We start from the raw sequence: 17,317 nt of genomic DNA, 5'->3' as shown, positions 1-17,317 counted from the left end.
ATGGTATAAGGAATGGCTTGCGGTTGGGGGTGTGCTAACTTAGTTAGAGTAGGACAGACATACTTTCATCTACAATAAAGGACTAATAAGTGAAAGCCACAGGGAAAGTTTTTCTCAATTTAAGGAAAAGGTATTTACAAAAACCTTTTATATACATCATATTTAATTCTCAGTAGCTAGTGTAGGTATTACTATTTTCCTATTTTATAGAGAAAACTGAGGCTCAATGAGTTTAGAAATTGGCACAAGGTTATACAACTAGTAAAAGATAGAAGTGAAACTCTAACCTAGGTCTTCTGCTTCTAAATTCCATCCTGTTTTCAGTATATCAGCAGTCTCTACTGGCTAGTTTTTAGAGACATACATGTAATCCTAAACTCAAAAATCACTTGGCAGGAATTTTGTTTAGGAGATTCAAGTCTTGGATGGGAAACTAGTATAGATGACCATCATGGTCCTTCCAGTCTTGAGTGGCTACAGAGTCTATGCATGTTTTATAAGTCACATGAGTATAAAAGAAAAAAAGTAAAAAAAAAAAAATTGACAAAGCGCATGCACTTGTTTGGGTGCGTATCTACGTGGCAGTACGCAGTCTATATACTGTTCACTATTGCTCTCAAACTGAGGATTTCCCCCTTCTCTCTTAGGTAGTAGAGCTGTTTTCAAGTTTTTCAACATTGCTTCAGTGCTTCCGGGTTTTGTTTGGTTTGTTTTTCAGTTTAGAGAACAGTAGCGTTCCATATTACTAGTTATTTCCTCTTTGTCTTCTTTCCTCCTTAGGAATATCACTGGTTGGGAAGCCATTGCTAAGAAAATAGCTGAGATATTTGCATGAATGAATAAAAGTCATAAATAGATAAATTATCATTTTAGGTAGTTACATCAGTTTTAGATTATTGCTGTTCTTTTACAAATAACTGGAACTGGCAATAAAAGTTTCACCTTTGTAGAAATATCTCATGCACTGTGAGGACTATTTATTAAAAAGCTTTCAGTAGGAGTCAGATGGTGTTAGATTCAATTCTGTCTCGATTGTTTAATAAGAGTTTGACATTGGGAAAATTAATTACCTTCTTTGAATTTCAATTTCTCTACTCATGAAGGTGGGAAAATAATAACTACTTTATCCTTCTATGGAGATTAGATGAAATAACATAAAGATGTCTAATGCAAAGCCTAGCATAGTAGGTGCTCCATAGATGCCAACTGTATTACTTCCGTCAGTACTTAGATTTATTTCTGAGCAGGCTTAGTCTTCAAACCATAGACCCCAACAAGGTAAAAAGCTCTAGCATAATAATTACTTCTCTGAAGACAAAAGTGTTATTTATGGTGCTTGAAGGGGGCTGGATATAGTTAAATCTAGGTGTGAAGCTGATAAATCTGAGTACGGAATCTACATTAAAGCATTTATGTTTTTCAGAAATGGACTGAACTGTAAGATGTCACAAACGATTAAAAAATTATCATTTTAAGGCATTCATTTTGTTTAATATAACATTTACCATATGCAGCTGTAAAGAAGACTAAAGTTCCATATTTTCTAATATGGAATCATAACATAGACTACAAAAAACTAAGATGTGAAAAAAGTATGATACAGAATAGTACATAGAGTATGCAATCGTTTGTATAAAAACAGGAGATAATGTACACACACATAAATGATTACACACATACATGCATAGATTATTTCAGGGAGCATAAATGAGAAACTTAAGAATAGTGTTTGTCTCTGGATGGGGACTGGGAAACCTTTAACCATACACTGTTTTGCATTTTCATTTATTACTGTTTTAATCAGAATTAGTTAATAAAATACATTTATATTTTACTGAGTAAATTTAAACTTCCACCTTTAATCCTGGCAAATGAAATTTCCACCCTTATTATTGCCTCTCTTAAAAATAAAGATTTACATGTGTGGCTTAGAAGTAAACAGACATGGTTACAGTACATGTATAATTTTATTGAACATTTTTAGAAATTGTCCTAACATCCCTACTGATGTGCAGAAATTTACATACACACACACAGTGTTTGATCTTTGCAGCTACATGTTTTTAGTTTCTTTTGCTGGTCAATTTTCTTCCTCTAGGTTCTTAACAGGAGGCATTTACCTAAGCTTAGCTTTTGGTCCTCTGTTCTTTTCTTCTTATATTCCTTCATCATTCATCCTTATAACTTCAGAGAACATACATATTCTGATAATTTATAAATAAACATTGTAAGCCTTTTTTCTCTTTTTCTGGTCTCTAAACAATTCTATTGACCCAAAATCAGACTTATCTTTCCCTCTTTCCAAAAACTGCTATCAAAAACAAAACAAAACCCAAACCCATTGCCACTGAGTTGATTCTGACTCATAGCAACCCTACAGGACAGAGCAGAACTGCCTCATAGGATTTCCAAGTCTGTAATATTTACGGAAGCAGACTGCCACATCTTTCTCCCACAGAGCAGCTGGTGGATTTGAGTCTCTGGCCTGTTGATTAGCAGATAAGTGCTTAAACACTGTACCACCAGAGCACCTTCTCATCAGTCGTATTACTCCCTAATCCAACTGCTCATAAAATTCAGTGGGTATTTCTCTTTCCATTCCTATAAGCACCACCCTGTTTCTGGTCTTGACCATTTTAAATGTATATGATTACAACAGTCTTCCAGCTGGAATGTGGAATTTCAGATTTTAATCCCTCTCTTCAAACCTACATACTCCTTTTGGGCAAATCTTCTTAAAACATTGCTTTCTTTCATCTTAGTATTTTCTCAAAATTTCTCTGCAGCTCCCTTCCAAACACCTCCAAAGGCTTTTAAGTTTCTTTATAATTTGATTTCACTTTGGCAAACCTTATAGTTTTAAAATCTTTATTCAATATTCTTTTTTAAGACTTGGGTCACTCTTCAAAAAAAAATTTTTTTTTTTTTTTTTTAAGGCCTACCTAAATCCTCCTTGCTCCATGAAGCTTTGCATGAATACTCCGGCCATCAACTATCTAACTAGCCTGTAAAGTCAGTACAGTATTTACAGTTGGAACCATACAATTCAGCACTGAATTAAGGTCTTAGATTATTTAAATTTGATAAGTTATAATTATTGCCCTTGCTTGATCAGATCTTTTTTCTTTTTTACAATTTGAATCAGAGATCAGTTTTCTACTTCATCTGTATTCTCAATAAGTCCTTTTAGTATTGAGGCCATAGAAACACCCAACGATTTTTTTTAAATTAGTTAACAACACAGGTAATTTGCCCATCTCTAGAAGCTCTGTAGGTAAAGTACTATATTGGCCGTTATTTCATATAGATTTATCCTTCTTTTTAATACGAAACTGAAGAATTTAAAACAAATTAATTTATTCAATGTAAAACAACTTATATATCTTCATAGCTTATAAAATGTGTTCAGTTTGGCTTTCCAATAATCATGTGGGGTCAATATTATTATCTTCCTTCTGTAAATGATAAATCATACTCATAAATGTAGATTGACTTGCCCAAGGTCACACAGCTAGTAAGTGGCAGAGCTAAATCATAAAACCAAATATTCTGTTTCCAAGGCCAGTGCTCTTTCCATCTTTCTGTTCCCTCTTGACAATTTAGCCATGTATATACACACTACGTTGTTTCAATAATAAACTCGTATTTCCCTTTTTATGTTTTTGTCCTTCTTGATTTTTGTATTTTATTATTAAAAGCCTAAAGCTCACATGTAAGTTTAGACTATGTCTACACTATGTCTTATATTTATAGAGTCTTTATTTATATTCAGGGTGATAAAAATATATAAACATCTCTTCTCCTAAAAGCCCTTTTTACTAATTATTCTCAAAACTGAAATGAATCACTAACCACACATCAGCAATCCTAGAGGAATCAGAGGTGCTGCAGTCGCATCTGATGCAAAGCCAGATGTGAAACAGATGTGACTGCAGCACCACTGGAGTTCCAGGTCACTGATATCAGGTAAGTGCTTTAACTTTGATTGGCCCTGGAATGGGATGGGTGGAGCTGGACCAGGAGAGGCTATTAGGGGACCCCAGTTTCCCCAAGCGATTTCACCCCGGGCCCCTATCAGACCCTCCCGGCTCAGCTTCCACCATCCTTATCAAAGTTTAAAGCACTCACCTGGTGTGAGAACCCTGAAACTCCAGCAGTGCTGCTACTACATCTGTCTTACTTCCAGTTTGTCAGGTAGGTACAGTTGCAGAACCTGCTTCAGCACCTGTAGCTCACACTGTTGTACCACGGTGGTTGTCAGCTGCCAAAACTGAAAATATTGAAGCTTAATTTTGTTAGGAATTTGTCATGTAACATTTCAAAAATGATTTTTCAACATGAATAGCTTCATCTTAGCTTCTTACCATTTGGATAGGGTGTTTCACATAAAGTTAGAAATTCAACAATGGGATGATCCATTTCAAGTACTGTGATTGCTTTTCCATGCATGATGGTTAAACTTGGTCTTCTGCAAGCTTTGTCATAGGACAGTCCACCAGAAAATATTATGAATGGCTCACTACACAGGAAAAAAAGTTAATGAGACCAAAAATCCTTTAAGATGACACAAAATCACAGGACTAAGCCTATGGGCATTGTATCTTAAATGTTTATTATCATATTAAATTCTCATTGAGTACTATCCTCATTTTACTAATGAGGTTAAGAACAAATGCGAAACCCAAAAGAAAATTAAGATCTTTCAGACACCAAAGTCTATGCTCCTAAATACTAGTCTTTATTGCCTCTACTAATGCTGTTGTTAGATGATGTTGACTTGATTGATGACTCATAGTTATCCCCTGTGACAGAGTACAACTGCTTTATAGGGTTTTCTGGGCTGTGATCTTTATAGGAGCAGGTTGCCTTGTCCCTCTCCCGTGGAGTAGCTGGTGGGTTCAAGCCACCCAACTTTCGGTGAACAGCTGAGTGCTTAACTATTGTGCCATAGGACTCCTTCCTCCTTAATAATAAATAGCTACAATTTATGAAATTCTTACCAAGTGGCAGATATTGTGCTATGTGTATACGTAAAGTAAATTTTATGTAATCCTCACAACCCTGATGAGGAAAGTATTATTAGCCCCATTTTGTAGATGAGGATTCATGTAAGTTGAGTAACTTGTTCAGGGTCGAGCAGCTGGTGAGTGTCAAGACAGGTATTCAAACCCAGGCTCCAAAGCCCATAATTTTTTTTTTCCGGATTTTATATATTTGTTGTTTTTATTGAGAATACACATAGCAAAACACAGACCAATTCAACAGTTTCTATATGTATACTTTAGTGACACTGATTACATTCTTCAAGTTGTGCAACCATTCACACTCTCCTTTTCTGAATTGTTGCTCCCTCATTACCAAAAACTCACTGCCCCCTAAGGTTCCTATCTGATCTTTCGAGTTGCTGTTGTCAATATAGATACCAACACCAACCCAACCCACTGCCGTCACCAACTCATAGTGACCGTATAGGACAGAGGAGAACTGTCCCGTAGGGTTTCCAAGGAGTGGCTAGTGGATTCGAACTGCCGACCTTTTGATCAGCAGCTGTAGCTCTTCACCGCTACCTGACTAGGGTTTCCATCGTATAATAATACCAACTTCCTTCCAGTCAAAGAAAGGTGGCTTTCAATGGTAGTTAGGGCTGTTCTAGATCTGAGGATGTAATTTCTTGCCCCCCTCCCCCATCATGAATACCACAATTTGGTAAATGCGTACCACATTAAGCTGTCTCCTTTATTAAATATGATCTATTAAGAGATACCTGTCAGATGGATTCTTATAGAAGAAATAAGTAACCGTATCATTGACAATGTCCTTACACATTAAGAAAACATTAATAAAAAAGAAATTATCAACACACAACTTGGATAAATCTCAAAGGCATTATGCTGAATGAAAGAAGACAGTCTCAAAAGGTTACATATGTGTTTATATGACACTCTTAAAAGACAAAACTATAGTGATGGAAAACAGATCAGTGTTTGCCAAGGGCTAGGTGTAGGGGGAAGGTGTCACTACAAAGAGATAGCAAGAAGGAGGTTTTGAGTTGATGGAAATGTTCTATATTCTGACTGTGATGGTGGTTACAGAAATCAATATGTGTTAAAATTCACAGAACTTATAAAAAAGAAAAACAAAAGACTATTTTACTATGTGGTAATTTAAAAAATAAAAAAGAAAAAAGCACTAAAATTCTGTCTCATAAAGGCAACAAAATTAAACAATAAGTTGCGTAACATAATATATATTTAGCGTTAACATTTATGGAGTATTTATGATGTGCCAGGTATTCTGTGAAGCACTTTATGTGCACTTTTTTTTTTAATCCTTATGATATCCCACTGTGAAAGCTATTATTATTATCCTTACTGTATGGACAGGTAAACTGAGGCTTGGAGAAGTTAATCACACATGGAGCCTATCAGCAGTAGGCTGCCATGATCCACCACCACCACCCACTGCTGTTGAGTCGATTCTGGCTCCTAGTGACCCCACAGGACGGAGCAGAGCTGCCCCATAGGGTGACCAAGGCTGTAATCTTTACAGAAACAGGCTGCCACATCTTTCTCCTGTAGGCTGGTTGGTGGGTTTCAACTGCCAACCTTTTGGGTAGTAGCCGAGTTTTTTTAACCACTATGCCACCAGGGCTTCTGGATGCCATGATAGGAAGTGATTAAAAGACTAACAGAAAGTGATTTTCATTTACTATGGGGAACTTGATTGTGCAAGTAATAAAACCCAAACCCAGTAGGCAAAAAAATATTCCTTTTTTTGAAGAGGATAAACATATTAAGAATTGAGGTCATCTTGGCTGGAGTGCTAGTAGGCAAATAGGTGATGAGGGATCAATGATTCCTAAGCAGAATGGTTGTTAATCCTTGGAACTGTAAAGCAAGTCTGTGGATGGTTGGCCTGAGATAAAGCTAAGCAGAAAACATATCCCTTCCATCTGTTACCCACGCTCTCCATTAAGAGGCCCTATTGCTGTGGTATATATGGAAAAGCTCTTTATCTGGTTCCTGCTTCTTCCACAGACATCCTAATTTTTTACTTCACCAAGTTTCTGCTCTATAATAGATGGAGTGGAAACACAGAACCTATTCCCACTTCCAGACTGTAGCCTGTTTGCTGTGGCAGTATCTTTCGGTACTCAACCTCAAGAGCCTCATTCACTTCACCTTTTTTTGCTTTTTAGTGTCCTTGTGTTCTGAGTCATGAAACCGCTGTTCCCAGAGGTGATTTTTCTAATGTAGTAGTAATAACAACTAACAAATAGTGTGCTAAAGAACACAAGTAAGTGGGATGATAGTAATTATGATCAACAATATATGATTATTTTACAATACAAATCTAAAGAATTACTTCCACACAAAGTTAGATTACCAATTACTAGACCAACTCATTAGGAGTAGTTGAATAATTTTAAGATCCAATGATGACAACAATAATAATAGTAACTTCTATTTATTAAGAAACCCACTATGTGCCATTCACCAAACTTAAGACTATATGCATTATACATTATTCGATTTAATCCTCACTAGCTTTTTTTTTTTTTTTTTTTTTAGCATCCTGATAAGATAGGTGTTAACTCTTACTTGCTGATGAGGAAACCAGTTCAAAAAAAGCTAGTTAAAATTTTCGAGGTCACACAGCTGTCTGACTCAAGAGCCAATTATCTTAATTATTAGTTTACACTGCCTCGATTTCTCACACCTGAAATAACTTTACCTTTACCCTTTTCTTTCTTTGTCATTATTCTATTGTTCTTTAAGTCCCACCTGCATCTCCTTTCTCAAGAAGAATTCACAATCTCTCTCTTCACTGTTCTCCTCCCCACATCTTCAAGGCTGGGATCTGTGCCCTTTTCTGTGCTTGCATTGCATACCTCTAAAAAGCACCTCACACACAGAGAAACCACTAGTTTATAGCCTTTCTTCTACTAAACCACAATAAATTCAAAGGCAGCACTAATCTGTTCCAGTTTAGTATATCAGGCAAATTGCACAGCGCCCAGTATGCAGTAATAACTGAATAAATATTGTTTCAACTAAATTGAATATTGTGTTAACTAAACTGAATAAAAATACATGTTCAAAAAAGTCTCTGAGAAACAAAAGAGATGTCATAAAGTCCCTACATCATGTACCTTATCATGGAAAAGTCTCTCAGGCCTTTACCTGCACCTATTTGCCTTTTTTTTTTTTTAACAAGTTTGGCTTTCAATTTTCTTAGTCTATAGAAAACAAAATACTGGATACTATAGATAACACAGTAAAAACAGTGAGAAGTATTAATGGCCAAAAAGTAAAGAAGAGAGAAAAACTTTTATAAACAAATATACAAGTGAAAAGAAAAAAACAAAAAACACCACAGGTTGGTACCCATACCCAGTGCCGTCGAGTCGATTCCGACTCATAGCGACCCTATAAGATAGGTAGGAAGAGTTAATACAGTGACTCTGCATCTCACTAGTCCTTGGAGTACCTCACTACATGTATACCTGAAGTAAATAATGATGAACCTGGAGTCTTAAAACAGTAAATTATAAACACTGTTTTAAGAAGGAAAAATATATGTAACATCGAATGTTCTAATACTTCGATTATAATAAAGTATTATACAACCGCGGTCACTTTTACCAGTTTATATATAGTAACGTTAGACTGGGCTAAAGAGGTGTTGTTATACATAAACTGGTTAAAAATGACCATAATTTTATACTACTAAAAGTTCAGAAGAACAAGTATAAACTAACATTATATGCACCTATGCATCGAGGAAAATATTCTATTTTGAGTATATAATTAATACAAGATTATCTAATTTGTAGTTGAAATAAAGATAAGATGCAAGGCTTATTATGTAATTTTGGAGTAGAATGTTGCTGCTAATAATTATTGCAAAAAAAGGAACATTATCGATGTTTAGGATATGGCTGCTATATACCAGTAAAAATATTTAAATTTTTGTACCATAAAATTTAGCATTCCTTAATTATGTAAATATACATAACTGTTTATCTCTCCAACTAACTATAATCTTTCCAACTTCAAAATGTAAGCACCTAAGGTACAGCCCAGTGCCATCAGACTTGGTTATGTATTTAATTCTTTCAAGTGATATATCCGCAGGCCCGTTGTTGTTGTTAGGTGCCGTCAAGTCGGTTCCGACTCATAGCGACCCTATTCACAACAGAACACTGCCTGGTCCTGTGCCATCCTTGTAATTGTTATTATGCTTGAGCCCATTGTTGCAGCCACTGTGTCAATCCACCTCACTGAGGGTCTTCCTCTTTTCCGCTGACCCTGTACTCTGCCAAGCATGATGTCCTTCTCCAGAGACTGATCCCTCCTGACAACATGTCCAAAGTATGTAAGACGCAGTCTCGCCATCCTTGCCTCTAAGGAGCATTCTGGTTGTACTTCTTACAAGACAGATTTGTTCGTTCTTTTGGCAGTCCATGGTATATTCAATATTCTTCGCCAACACTACAATTCAAAGGTGTCAACTCTTCTTCGGTCTTCCTTATTCATCGTCCAGCTTTCACATCCATATGATGTGACTGAAAATACCATGGCTTGGGTCAGGCGCACCTTAGTCTTCAGGGTGACATCTTTGCTTTTCAACACTTTGAAGAGGTCCTTTGCAGCAGATTTACCCAATGCGATGCGTCTTTTGATTTCTTGACTGCTGCTTCCATGGCTGTTGATTGTGGATCCAAGTAAAATGAAATCCTTGACAACTTCAATCTTTTCTCCATTTATCATGATGTCGCTCATTAGCCCAGATGTGAGGATTTTTGTTTTCTTTATGTTGAGGTGCAATTCATACTGAAGCCTGTAGTCTTTCATCTTCATTAGTAAGTGCTTCAAGTCCTCTTCACTTTCAGCAAGCAAGGTTGTGTCATCTGCATAATGCAGGCTGTTAATGAGTCTTCCTCCAATCCTGATGCCCTGTTCTTCTTCATATAGTCCAGCTTCTCGGATTATTTGTTCAGCATACAGACTGAATACGTATGGTGAAAGAATACAATCCTGGAGCACACCTTTCCTGACTTTAAACCAAGCAACTGCCTCTTGATCTATGGAAAGATTCCTCACGAGCACAATTAAGTGTTCTGGAATTCCCATTCTTCGCAATGTTATCCATAGTTTGTTTTGATCCATGCAGCTGAATGCCTTTGCATAGTCAATAAAACACAGGTAAACATCCTTCTGGTATTCTCTGCTTTCAGCCAGGATCCATCTGACATCAGCAATGATATCCCTGGTTCCACATCCTCTTCTGAAACCAGCCTGAATTTCTGGCAGCTCCCTGTCGATATACTGCTACAGCTGTTTTTGAATGATCTTCAGCAGAATTTTGCTTGCGTGCGATATTAATGATATTGTTCTATAATATCCACATTCGGTTGGATCACCTTTCTTGGGAATAGGCATAAATATGGATCTCTTCCAGTCAGTTGGCCAGGAAGCTGTCTTCCATATTTCTTGGCATAGACAAGTGAGCACCTCCAGCGCTGCATCTGTTCGTTGGAACATCTCAATTGATATTCCATCAATTCCTGGAGCCTTGTTTTTCACCAATGCCTTCAGAGCAGCTTGGACTTCTTCCTTCAGTACCATTGGTTCCTGATCAAATGCCACCTCTTGAAATTGTTGAACATCAACTAATTCTTTTTGGAATAGTGACTCTGTGTATTCCTTCCATCTTCTTTTGATGCTTCCTGAGTCGTTTAATATTTTCCCCATGGAATCCTTCACTATTGCAACTCAAGGCTTGTATTTTTTCTTCAGTTCTTTCAGCTTGAGAAATGCCAACTGTGTTCTTCCCTTTTGGCTTTCCATCTCCAGCTCTTTGCACATGTCATCATAATACTTTGTCTTCTCGAGATGCCCTTTGAAATCTTCTGTTCAGTTCTTTTACTTCAACAATTCTTCCTTTTGCTTTAGCTGCTCGACGTTCGAGAGCAAGTTTCAGAGTCTCCTCTGACATCCATCTTGGTCTTTTCTTTCTTTCCTGTCTTTTCAGTGGCCTCTTGCTTTCTTCATGCATGATGTCCTTGATGTCATTCCACAACTCATCTGGTCTGCGGTCATTAGTGTTCAATGCATCAAATCTATTCTTCAGATGGTCTCTAAATTCAGGTGGGATATACTCAAGGTCATATTTTGGCTCTCATGGACTTGCTCTGATTTTCTTCAGTTTAAGCTTGAACTTGCATATGAGCAATTGATGGTCTGTTCCACAGTCAGCCCTTGGCCTTGTTCTGACTGATGATATTGAGCTTTTCCATCGTCTCTTTCCACAGATGTAGTTAATTTGATTTCTGTGTGTTCCATCTGGCGAGGTCCATGTGTATCATCGCCGTTTATGTTGGTGAAAGAAGGTATTTGCAATGAAGAAGTCGTTGGTCTTATAAAATTCTATCATTCGATCTCTGGCATTGTTTCTATCACCAAGGCCATATTTTCCAACTACTGATCCTTCTTCGTTTCCAACTTTCACATTCCAATCGCCAGTAATTATCAATGCATCTTGATTGCATGTTCGATCAATTTCAGACTTCAGCAACTGATAAAAATCTTCTATTTCTTCATCTTTGGCCTTAGTGGTTGGTGCATAAATTTGAATAATAGTCATATTAACTGGTCTTCCTTGTGGGCATATGGATATTATCTTATCACTGACAGTGTTGTACTTCAGGACAGATCTTGAAACATTCTTTTGGATGATGAATGCAACACCATTCCTCTTGGAGTTGTCATTCCGAGCATAGTAGACTATATGATTGTCCGATTCAAAGTGGCCAGTACAAGTCCATTTCAGCTCACTAATGCCTAGGGTATTGATGTTTATCCGTTCCCTTTCATTTTTGACAATTTCCAATTTTCCTAGATTCATACTTCATACATTCCAGGTTCCGATTATTAATGGATGTTTGCAGCTGTTTCTTCTCATTTTGAGTCACGCCACGTCAGCAAGTGAAGGTCCTGAAAGCTTATTCCACCCACGTCATTAAGGTTGACTCTATTCTGAGGAGGCAGCTCTTCCCCAGTCATCTTTTGAGTGCCTTCTAACCTGGGAGTGCTCATCTTCCAGCACTATATCAGACAGTGTTCCATTGCTATTCATAAGGTTTTCACTGGCTAATGCTTTTCAGAAGTAGACTGCCAGGTCCTTCTTTCTAGTCTGTCTTAGTCTGGAAGCTCAGCTGAATCTGTCCTCCATGGGTGGCCCTGCTGGTATCTGAACACCAGTGGCATAGCTTCCAGCATCACAGCAACACACAAGCCCCCACAGTACGACAAACTGACAGACACATGGGGGACCATAGGCACATAGTTTTTGCTTAATAAATAACTGCTAAATGATTGCTGGAGCCTTGGTGGCACAGTGGTTTAGAGCCACGGCTCAGCTGGTAACCAAAAGGTTAGCAGTTCAAATCCACTAGCCATTCCTTGGAAACCCTATGGAGCAGTTGCACTCTGTCCTACCAGGTCACTATGAGTCGGAACTGACTCGACGACAATGGGTTTGATTTGGTTTGAAGTGATTGCTACTTCTAATGTGCATGGCCAAAAAGTCCTATATTGTTAATATTATGTATAAAATACTCATCTGAATTCTCTTAGGAATTCTAAAATAATTAACAGTTGTTATTTGCAATACTCACAATAATGATCATTATAGCAAGGCTTATTAAACAGTAAGAAATCAGTTATTTTTAATTTAGAGGATTCAGTCAGTTAATAGATTTATAATTATGTAAAACTTTAAACAATACATAAATGTTAATAGCTATCTGTCTTTCTTACCTCTTTGCTTACATATATTCTCATATCTCCCAAAGTAAAAATGCATACCTGTTTCTACAGGTCTTGTATTCTACTTTAAGAATTGGTTTACAAGATTCAGATTTTCTTCCTTCTCTTTGACTTTTTCCTAAGGAAAGAAAAGGATTCTATTAAATCCAATTTAAGTTCTACTCATCCATGAGAATTAAAAACAATAATTGACTAAAAGAGTGTAAATAAAAAGTAATAATAATGTAATTATGTACTTGTCATAATTGGATAAATGCACTTCTATGCAAGCTAACATTTTTGTTGAATTTGTAAACCACTGTTAGAGTTCTAACAATTGATTGCTATATAATCAATTAAGTTATTTATAAAATTATCCAATTTTTATTGTTTTACATTCTCCATATATGAATCTAGTATCATGTATGTTATTATTTTAATTATTTAAGTTTGAAGATAAAATCAGCAACTTTAGATTTGAGGACACACTGCACACATATACTTTTCTGCATAATGAAATATATTACTGTGAAAATCTATACTAGACTCAAATTTTTATGAGTATAGTACAGACAGACCCCTTCCATATGCACAAAGCACAGAGTAAACTATCAAAATCACTCCATTTTCAACTTTATTTTATTAAAGGAAAGTCTATTAGACAATAAACAAAGATGGTACATTTCATAATTTAAAAAAATAATTTTAATGATGTACTCCATTTGCACAAACCAAAAATAATAGTTTCTTACAGGGGAAGGTTTATATTGTTTAGGTGCCATAAGATTTTGCATAAAGGAGTAAAAAAAGAGAAGGTAGAGCTGCTTCTGCATATAATTTACTTAAGTCTCTAGTTATATTTTTGGTTACAATTCTATGTCTCATTTTGATAAAACCGGCATGTTTTTTGGTTTGTTTATTTTTTATTTTTAGTAAGTATCTTGTTTATTCTATAAACATAGTTGTAGACACACATACATATTATACAAAAAGACATTTATATGCATATACTTTTAAGTTTTCAGGATAGTTTCAGAATGTTATTGTTAGCTGCTGTGAGTTGGCTCCAAATCACGGCAACGTTATACATTACAGAACAAAACGTTGCCCAGTCCTGTGCCATCTTCACGATCATTGATATGTTTAAGCCCACGTTATGGCTGCCATGTCAATCCATCAGGGAATTAGCACACAACTTGCCAATATCTGCCCATGGCATGTTTTCTGAAATTGCCTTTTCTTTCTCTTAGTCTATGTCAACTAAAGAAGCAACCAATGATGTAATACTGGCCATAATCATTCATGTTTTAAAAAAGAAAGACAAACAGGTATCTGTACCATATGATAGATACGTAGAACATGATGCCTTACAAAGAGGCAAGTATGGCCCAGGAACTCACTCTGGATAAGGAACAGATGGTTGAAGATTACTGGTTAGGGTCATGAAATGCGGATAGAAAAAACTGAAGGCTGTGGCATAGCCCAAGAGAGAGAGACCCCTTCCCCTCAGTTGATGCATGCTTCCATCACTGTCTTCTTCATCCAGTGCTTCTCCTATAATTGCCAAACCAGTAGCTGACCACAATGGCATATGTGCAGTTACTTGTGTGTATGGAATCAGATATTATCTTTAAATCTATACACATTAGTGCCATCATGCAATAATTTCTACAGCAGAATTAGTCAACTCCAACAATAATTTATTTTTTGGGTAAAGATTTTCTGCTTTGATTATATCCATTGTCTGTTAGTAACTGAAACATGCTTAAATTTCATAATGTGGAAAATATTACTATCAACAATTGCATTTATTGCTACTACTTATTTTCAGAGTACTGTACTAAGTAACAAAAAAAAAAAGTAATAGGGTACAAAAAATAACTCACCATTAAGAGGCTTAAAATTTTGTAGATTATACAAAACAAATATAGAAAGGGCAACATAAGGTACTATAAGCAAATGAATGACAGACAGTATTGTAGGAGTTGAGAATAAAACTATTATTCCCTTTTATGATAGAAGGCTTCCTAGGTTTTTATAGAAGGCTTCCTAGAAGGTAGGTTGGGTACTGAAAGAGATTTTAGGCAGCAGCGCATAAGAAAAGAAAAGGCAGGATGTGCTTAGAGTGCCGATGGAATAATAGGCCAATTTGGCGACATTTAAAAAATTTATCTAGGTAATAGTGGAAATAACATTGATCAGGTACAAAGGAGTCAGACCATGGCAACCTAAAATTGATCAACACTATAGACAATGAAGAGTCATTCAAAATTTTCAAGTTAGGGAGTGATGTGTGCAAAAATATTAACATGGCTTAACAAACAATTTTGAGGGTAAAAGAGACTTAAACTAGAAGACCAAGTAGATTATTGCAACAGTGCAGGAAAAGTGACTTGAAACTCAGAGGAAAGGGTGAGTGGAAGAGACAGTGGAAATTAATAAACCAGATTGAGAATTGATCATGAATGGTTAACAGAAAGAAGATACTACTGCCTGAAATACAGAGACTTAGAGAATGAGTTAGCGTTATGGATTGAATTGTGTCTCCCAAAAATATGTGTTACAAATTCCAACCCCTGTACCCATGGTTATAATCCCATTTGGGAATGGGTTTTGTTATGTTAATAAGGCAGTATTAGTGTAGAATGTGTTTTAAATCAATCTCTTTTGAGATTTAAAAGAGCAGATTAAGCAAGCAGCAAGGAAGCAGAGGTAGGGAAAGACAGATGTTAGAACACATGAAGATCACCTGGGAACTGAGAAACAGAGCTGAAAAGAGACAAGGACCTTTCCCCCAAAACCCACAGAGAGAGAAAGCCTTTCTCTAGAGCCAGCATCCAAAATTCAGACTTCCAGTCTCCTAACCTGTGAGAAAATAGATTTCTGTTTGTTAAAGCCACCTGCTTATAGTCCTGCTTGTGGTATTTCTGTTATAGGAGCAACTAGATAATTAAGACATTTAGTTTGGGCAAAAACATTAATTCAGTTTTGGACATGTTTATTTCAAGGTACTGACCTTATGTCCAGAATGTAAATTATGATTTTTAACTAAAGGACAGGGTAAGAATTGGATTTAGTAAATTGTATTTTGTAAAGAACGTGTCTGTGCCATCTAAGTTATCAAATATATTGTCATGAAATTGTTGATATTATTGACTTATTCCTTTAATATTTGTAAGACTGTAGTGATGTCTCCTCTCCTCTTTCATTCCTGCTACTGGAAATTCTTGTTCCCTTTTGCATGATCAGTCTAGCTAGAGTTTTATCAATTCTGTTGATCTTTGGAAAAAAAAAAACTTTTGGCTGTCAATTTTCTCTATTGCTTGGCATTTCTCAATTTCATTGATCTCTGCTCTCATCTCCGTAATCTCCTTCCTCCTAATTATTCAGGCTTACTTTGCTTTTCCTATCTTCTTCAGGCAGAATTGTCTATTTCTCCCTTCACATCTGTCAGTTTTTTCTTCATGTATATTTGTGCTCTGTTATTAAGTGCATGTATGGTTTTAATTGTTCTATCTTCCCGAAGGATTGACCCTTTTATCATTATAATTATTACTTTACTGTATGTCGTTAATACATCGCTACAATTTTTTTTTATAAGTTATTTCCTTAGGCCAATAATTATTACTTTACATAAGTTACTTCCTTAGGCCAATACGTCTTTGCTGTCACTCACCTCCTTTACATTGTTACTTGGCAATATAATACATGTGTTGTATTTCTGTATAAGTCCAACAAAGCATCACATATACTCTTTCATACACTTACTTTTTAAATCAGTTAAGAGAAGAAAGGAGAAAAATATGCATTTAAACTTTCTTTTAATTACCTTTACTGGTTCTGTTATTTTGTTTGGGTTTTTTTTTTTTTTTTAATATGTATTTCAATTATCATCTGGGTCACTTGCTTTCAGTCTGAAGAGCTTCCTTTAGTATTTCCTGTAAGGCAGGTCTGCTAGCAACAAATTCTCTCAGCTTTTGTTTATCTGGGAAACTTATTTTGCCTTCATTTTTGAAAGTTAGCTTTGATGGATACAGGATTGTTAGTTGACAATTTTTCTTTGAGCACTTTGAATATGTTATCCCACTGCTTTCATCAGCCTTCTTTGTTTCTGCTGAAAAGTCAGCTATACATATTACTGGTGTTCCTTGTAGATATTGAGTCATTTTTTGCTTACTGCTTTCAAGATTTTCTCATTTTCTTTGACATTCAGCATTTTTACTATGATGTGTCTGTGTGTGGATCTTTTTGCATTTATCTTACTTGGAGTTTGCTGAGTTTCCTGAATGTGTGTAAGTGGGAGTTTATAAATTTGGGAAGTTTTCAGCATACTTTCCTCAAGTATTTTTTCTACCCCTTTCTCTCCTCTCCTTCCAGTACACCCATTATGCATATGTTAGCATGCTTAATGGTGTTTCACATTTTGCTGAGGCTCTCTTCATTATTTTTTATTCTCTGTTCTTTGGCTTGAATAATCTCTATCAATCTATGTTCAAGTTCAGTTA

General features: G+C 36.1%; 1 protein-coding gene across 4 annotated transcripts in view; it reads right to left on the bottom strand.

The window, feature by feature from the left end:
• Positions 1 to 17,317, bottom strand: part of STXBP5L (syntaxin binding protein 5L) — a 379,510-nt gene that overhangs the window by 165,839 nt on the left and 196,354 nt on the right. For all 4 annotated transcript variants that reach the window (XM_049877576.1, XM_049877583.1, XM_049877594.1 and 1 more), the window contains 2 exons: positions 12,873 to 12,951; positions 4,365 to 4,519 (listed from right to left, as the gene is read on the bottom strand). In XM_049877576.1, the coding sequence (XP_049733533.1) occupies positions 4,365 to 4,519; positions 12,873 to 12,951 (234 nt within the window). The remainder of the gene's footprint in view (positions 1 to 4,364; positions 4,520 to 12,872; positions 12,952 to 17,317) is intronic.

The sequence above is a fragment of the Elephas maximus genome, chromosome 1 (genome assembly GCF_024166365.1).
Source record: "Elephas maximus indicus isolate mEleMax1 chromosome 1, mEleMax1 primary haplotype, whole genome shotgun sequence".
Classification (NCBI taxonomy): Eukaryota; Metazoa; Chordata; class Mammalia; order Proboscidea; family Elephantidae; genus Elephas; species Elephas maximus.
The sequence above is the reverse complement of the archived record's forward strand: the minus strand, read 5'-3'. Positions and strand labels throughout refer to the sequence as shown.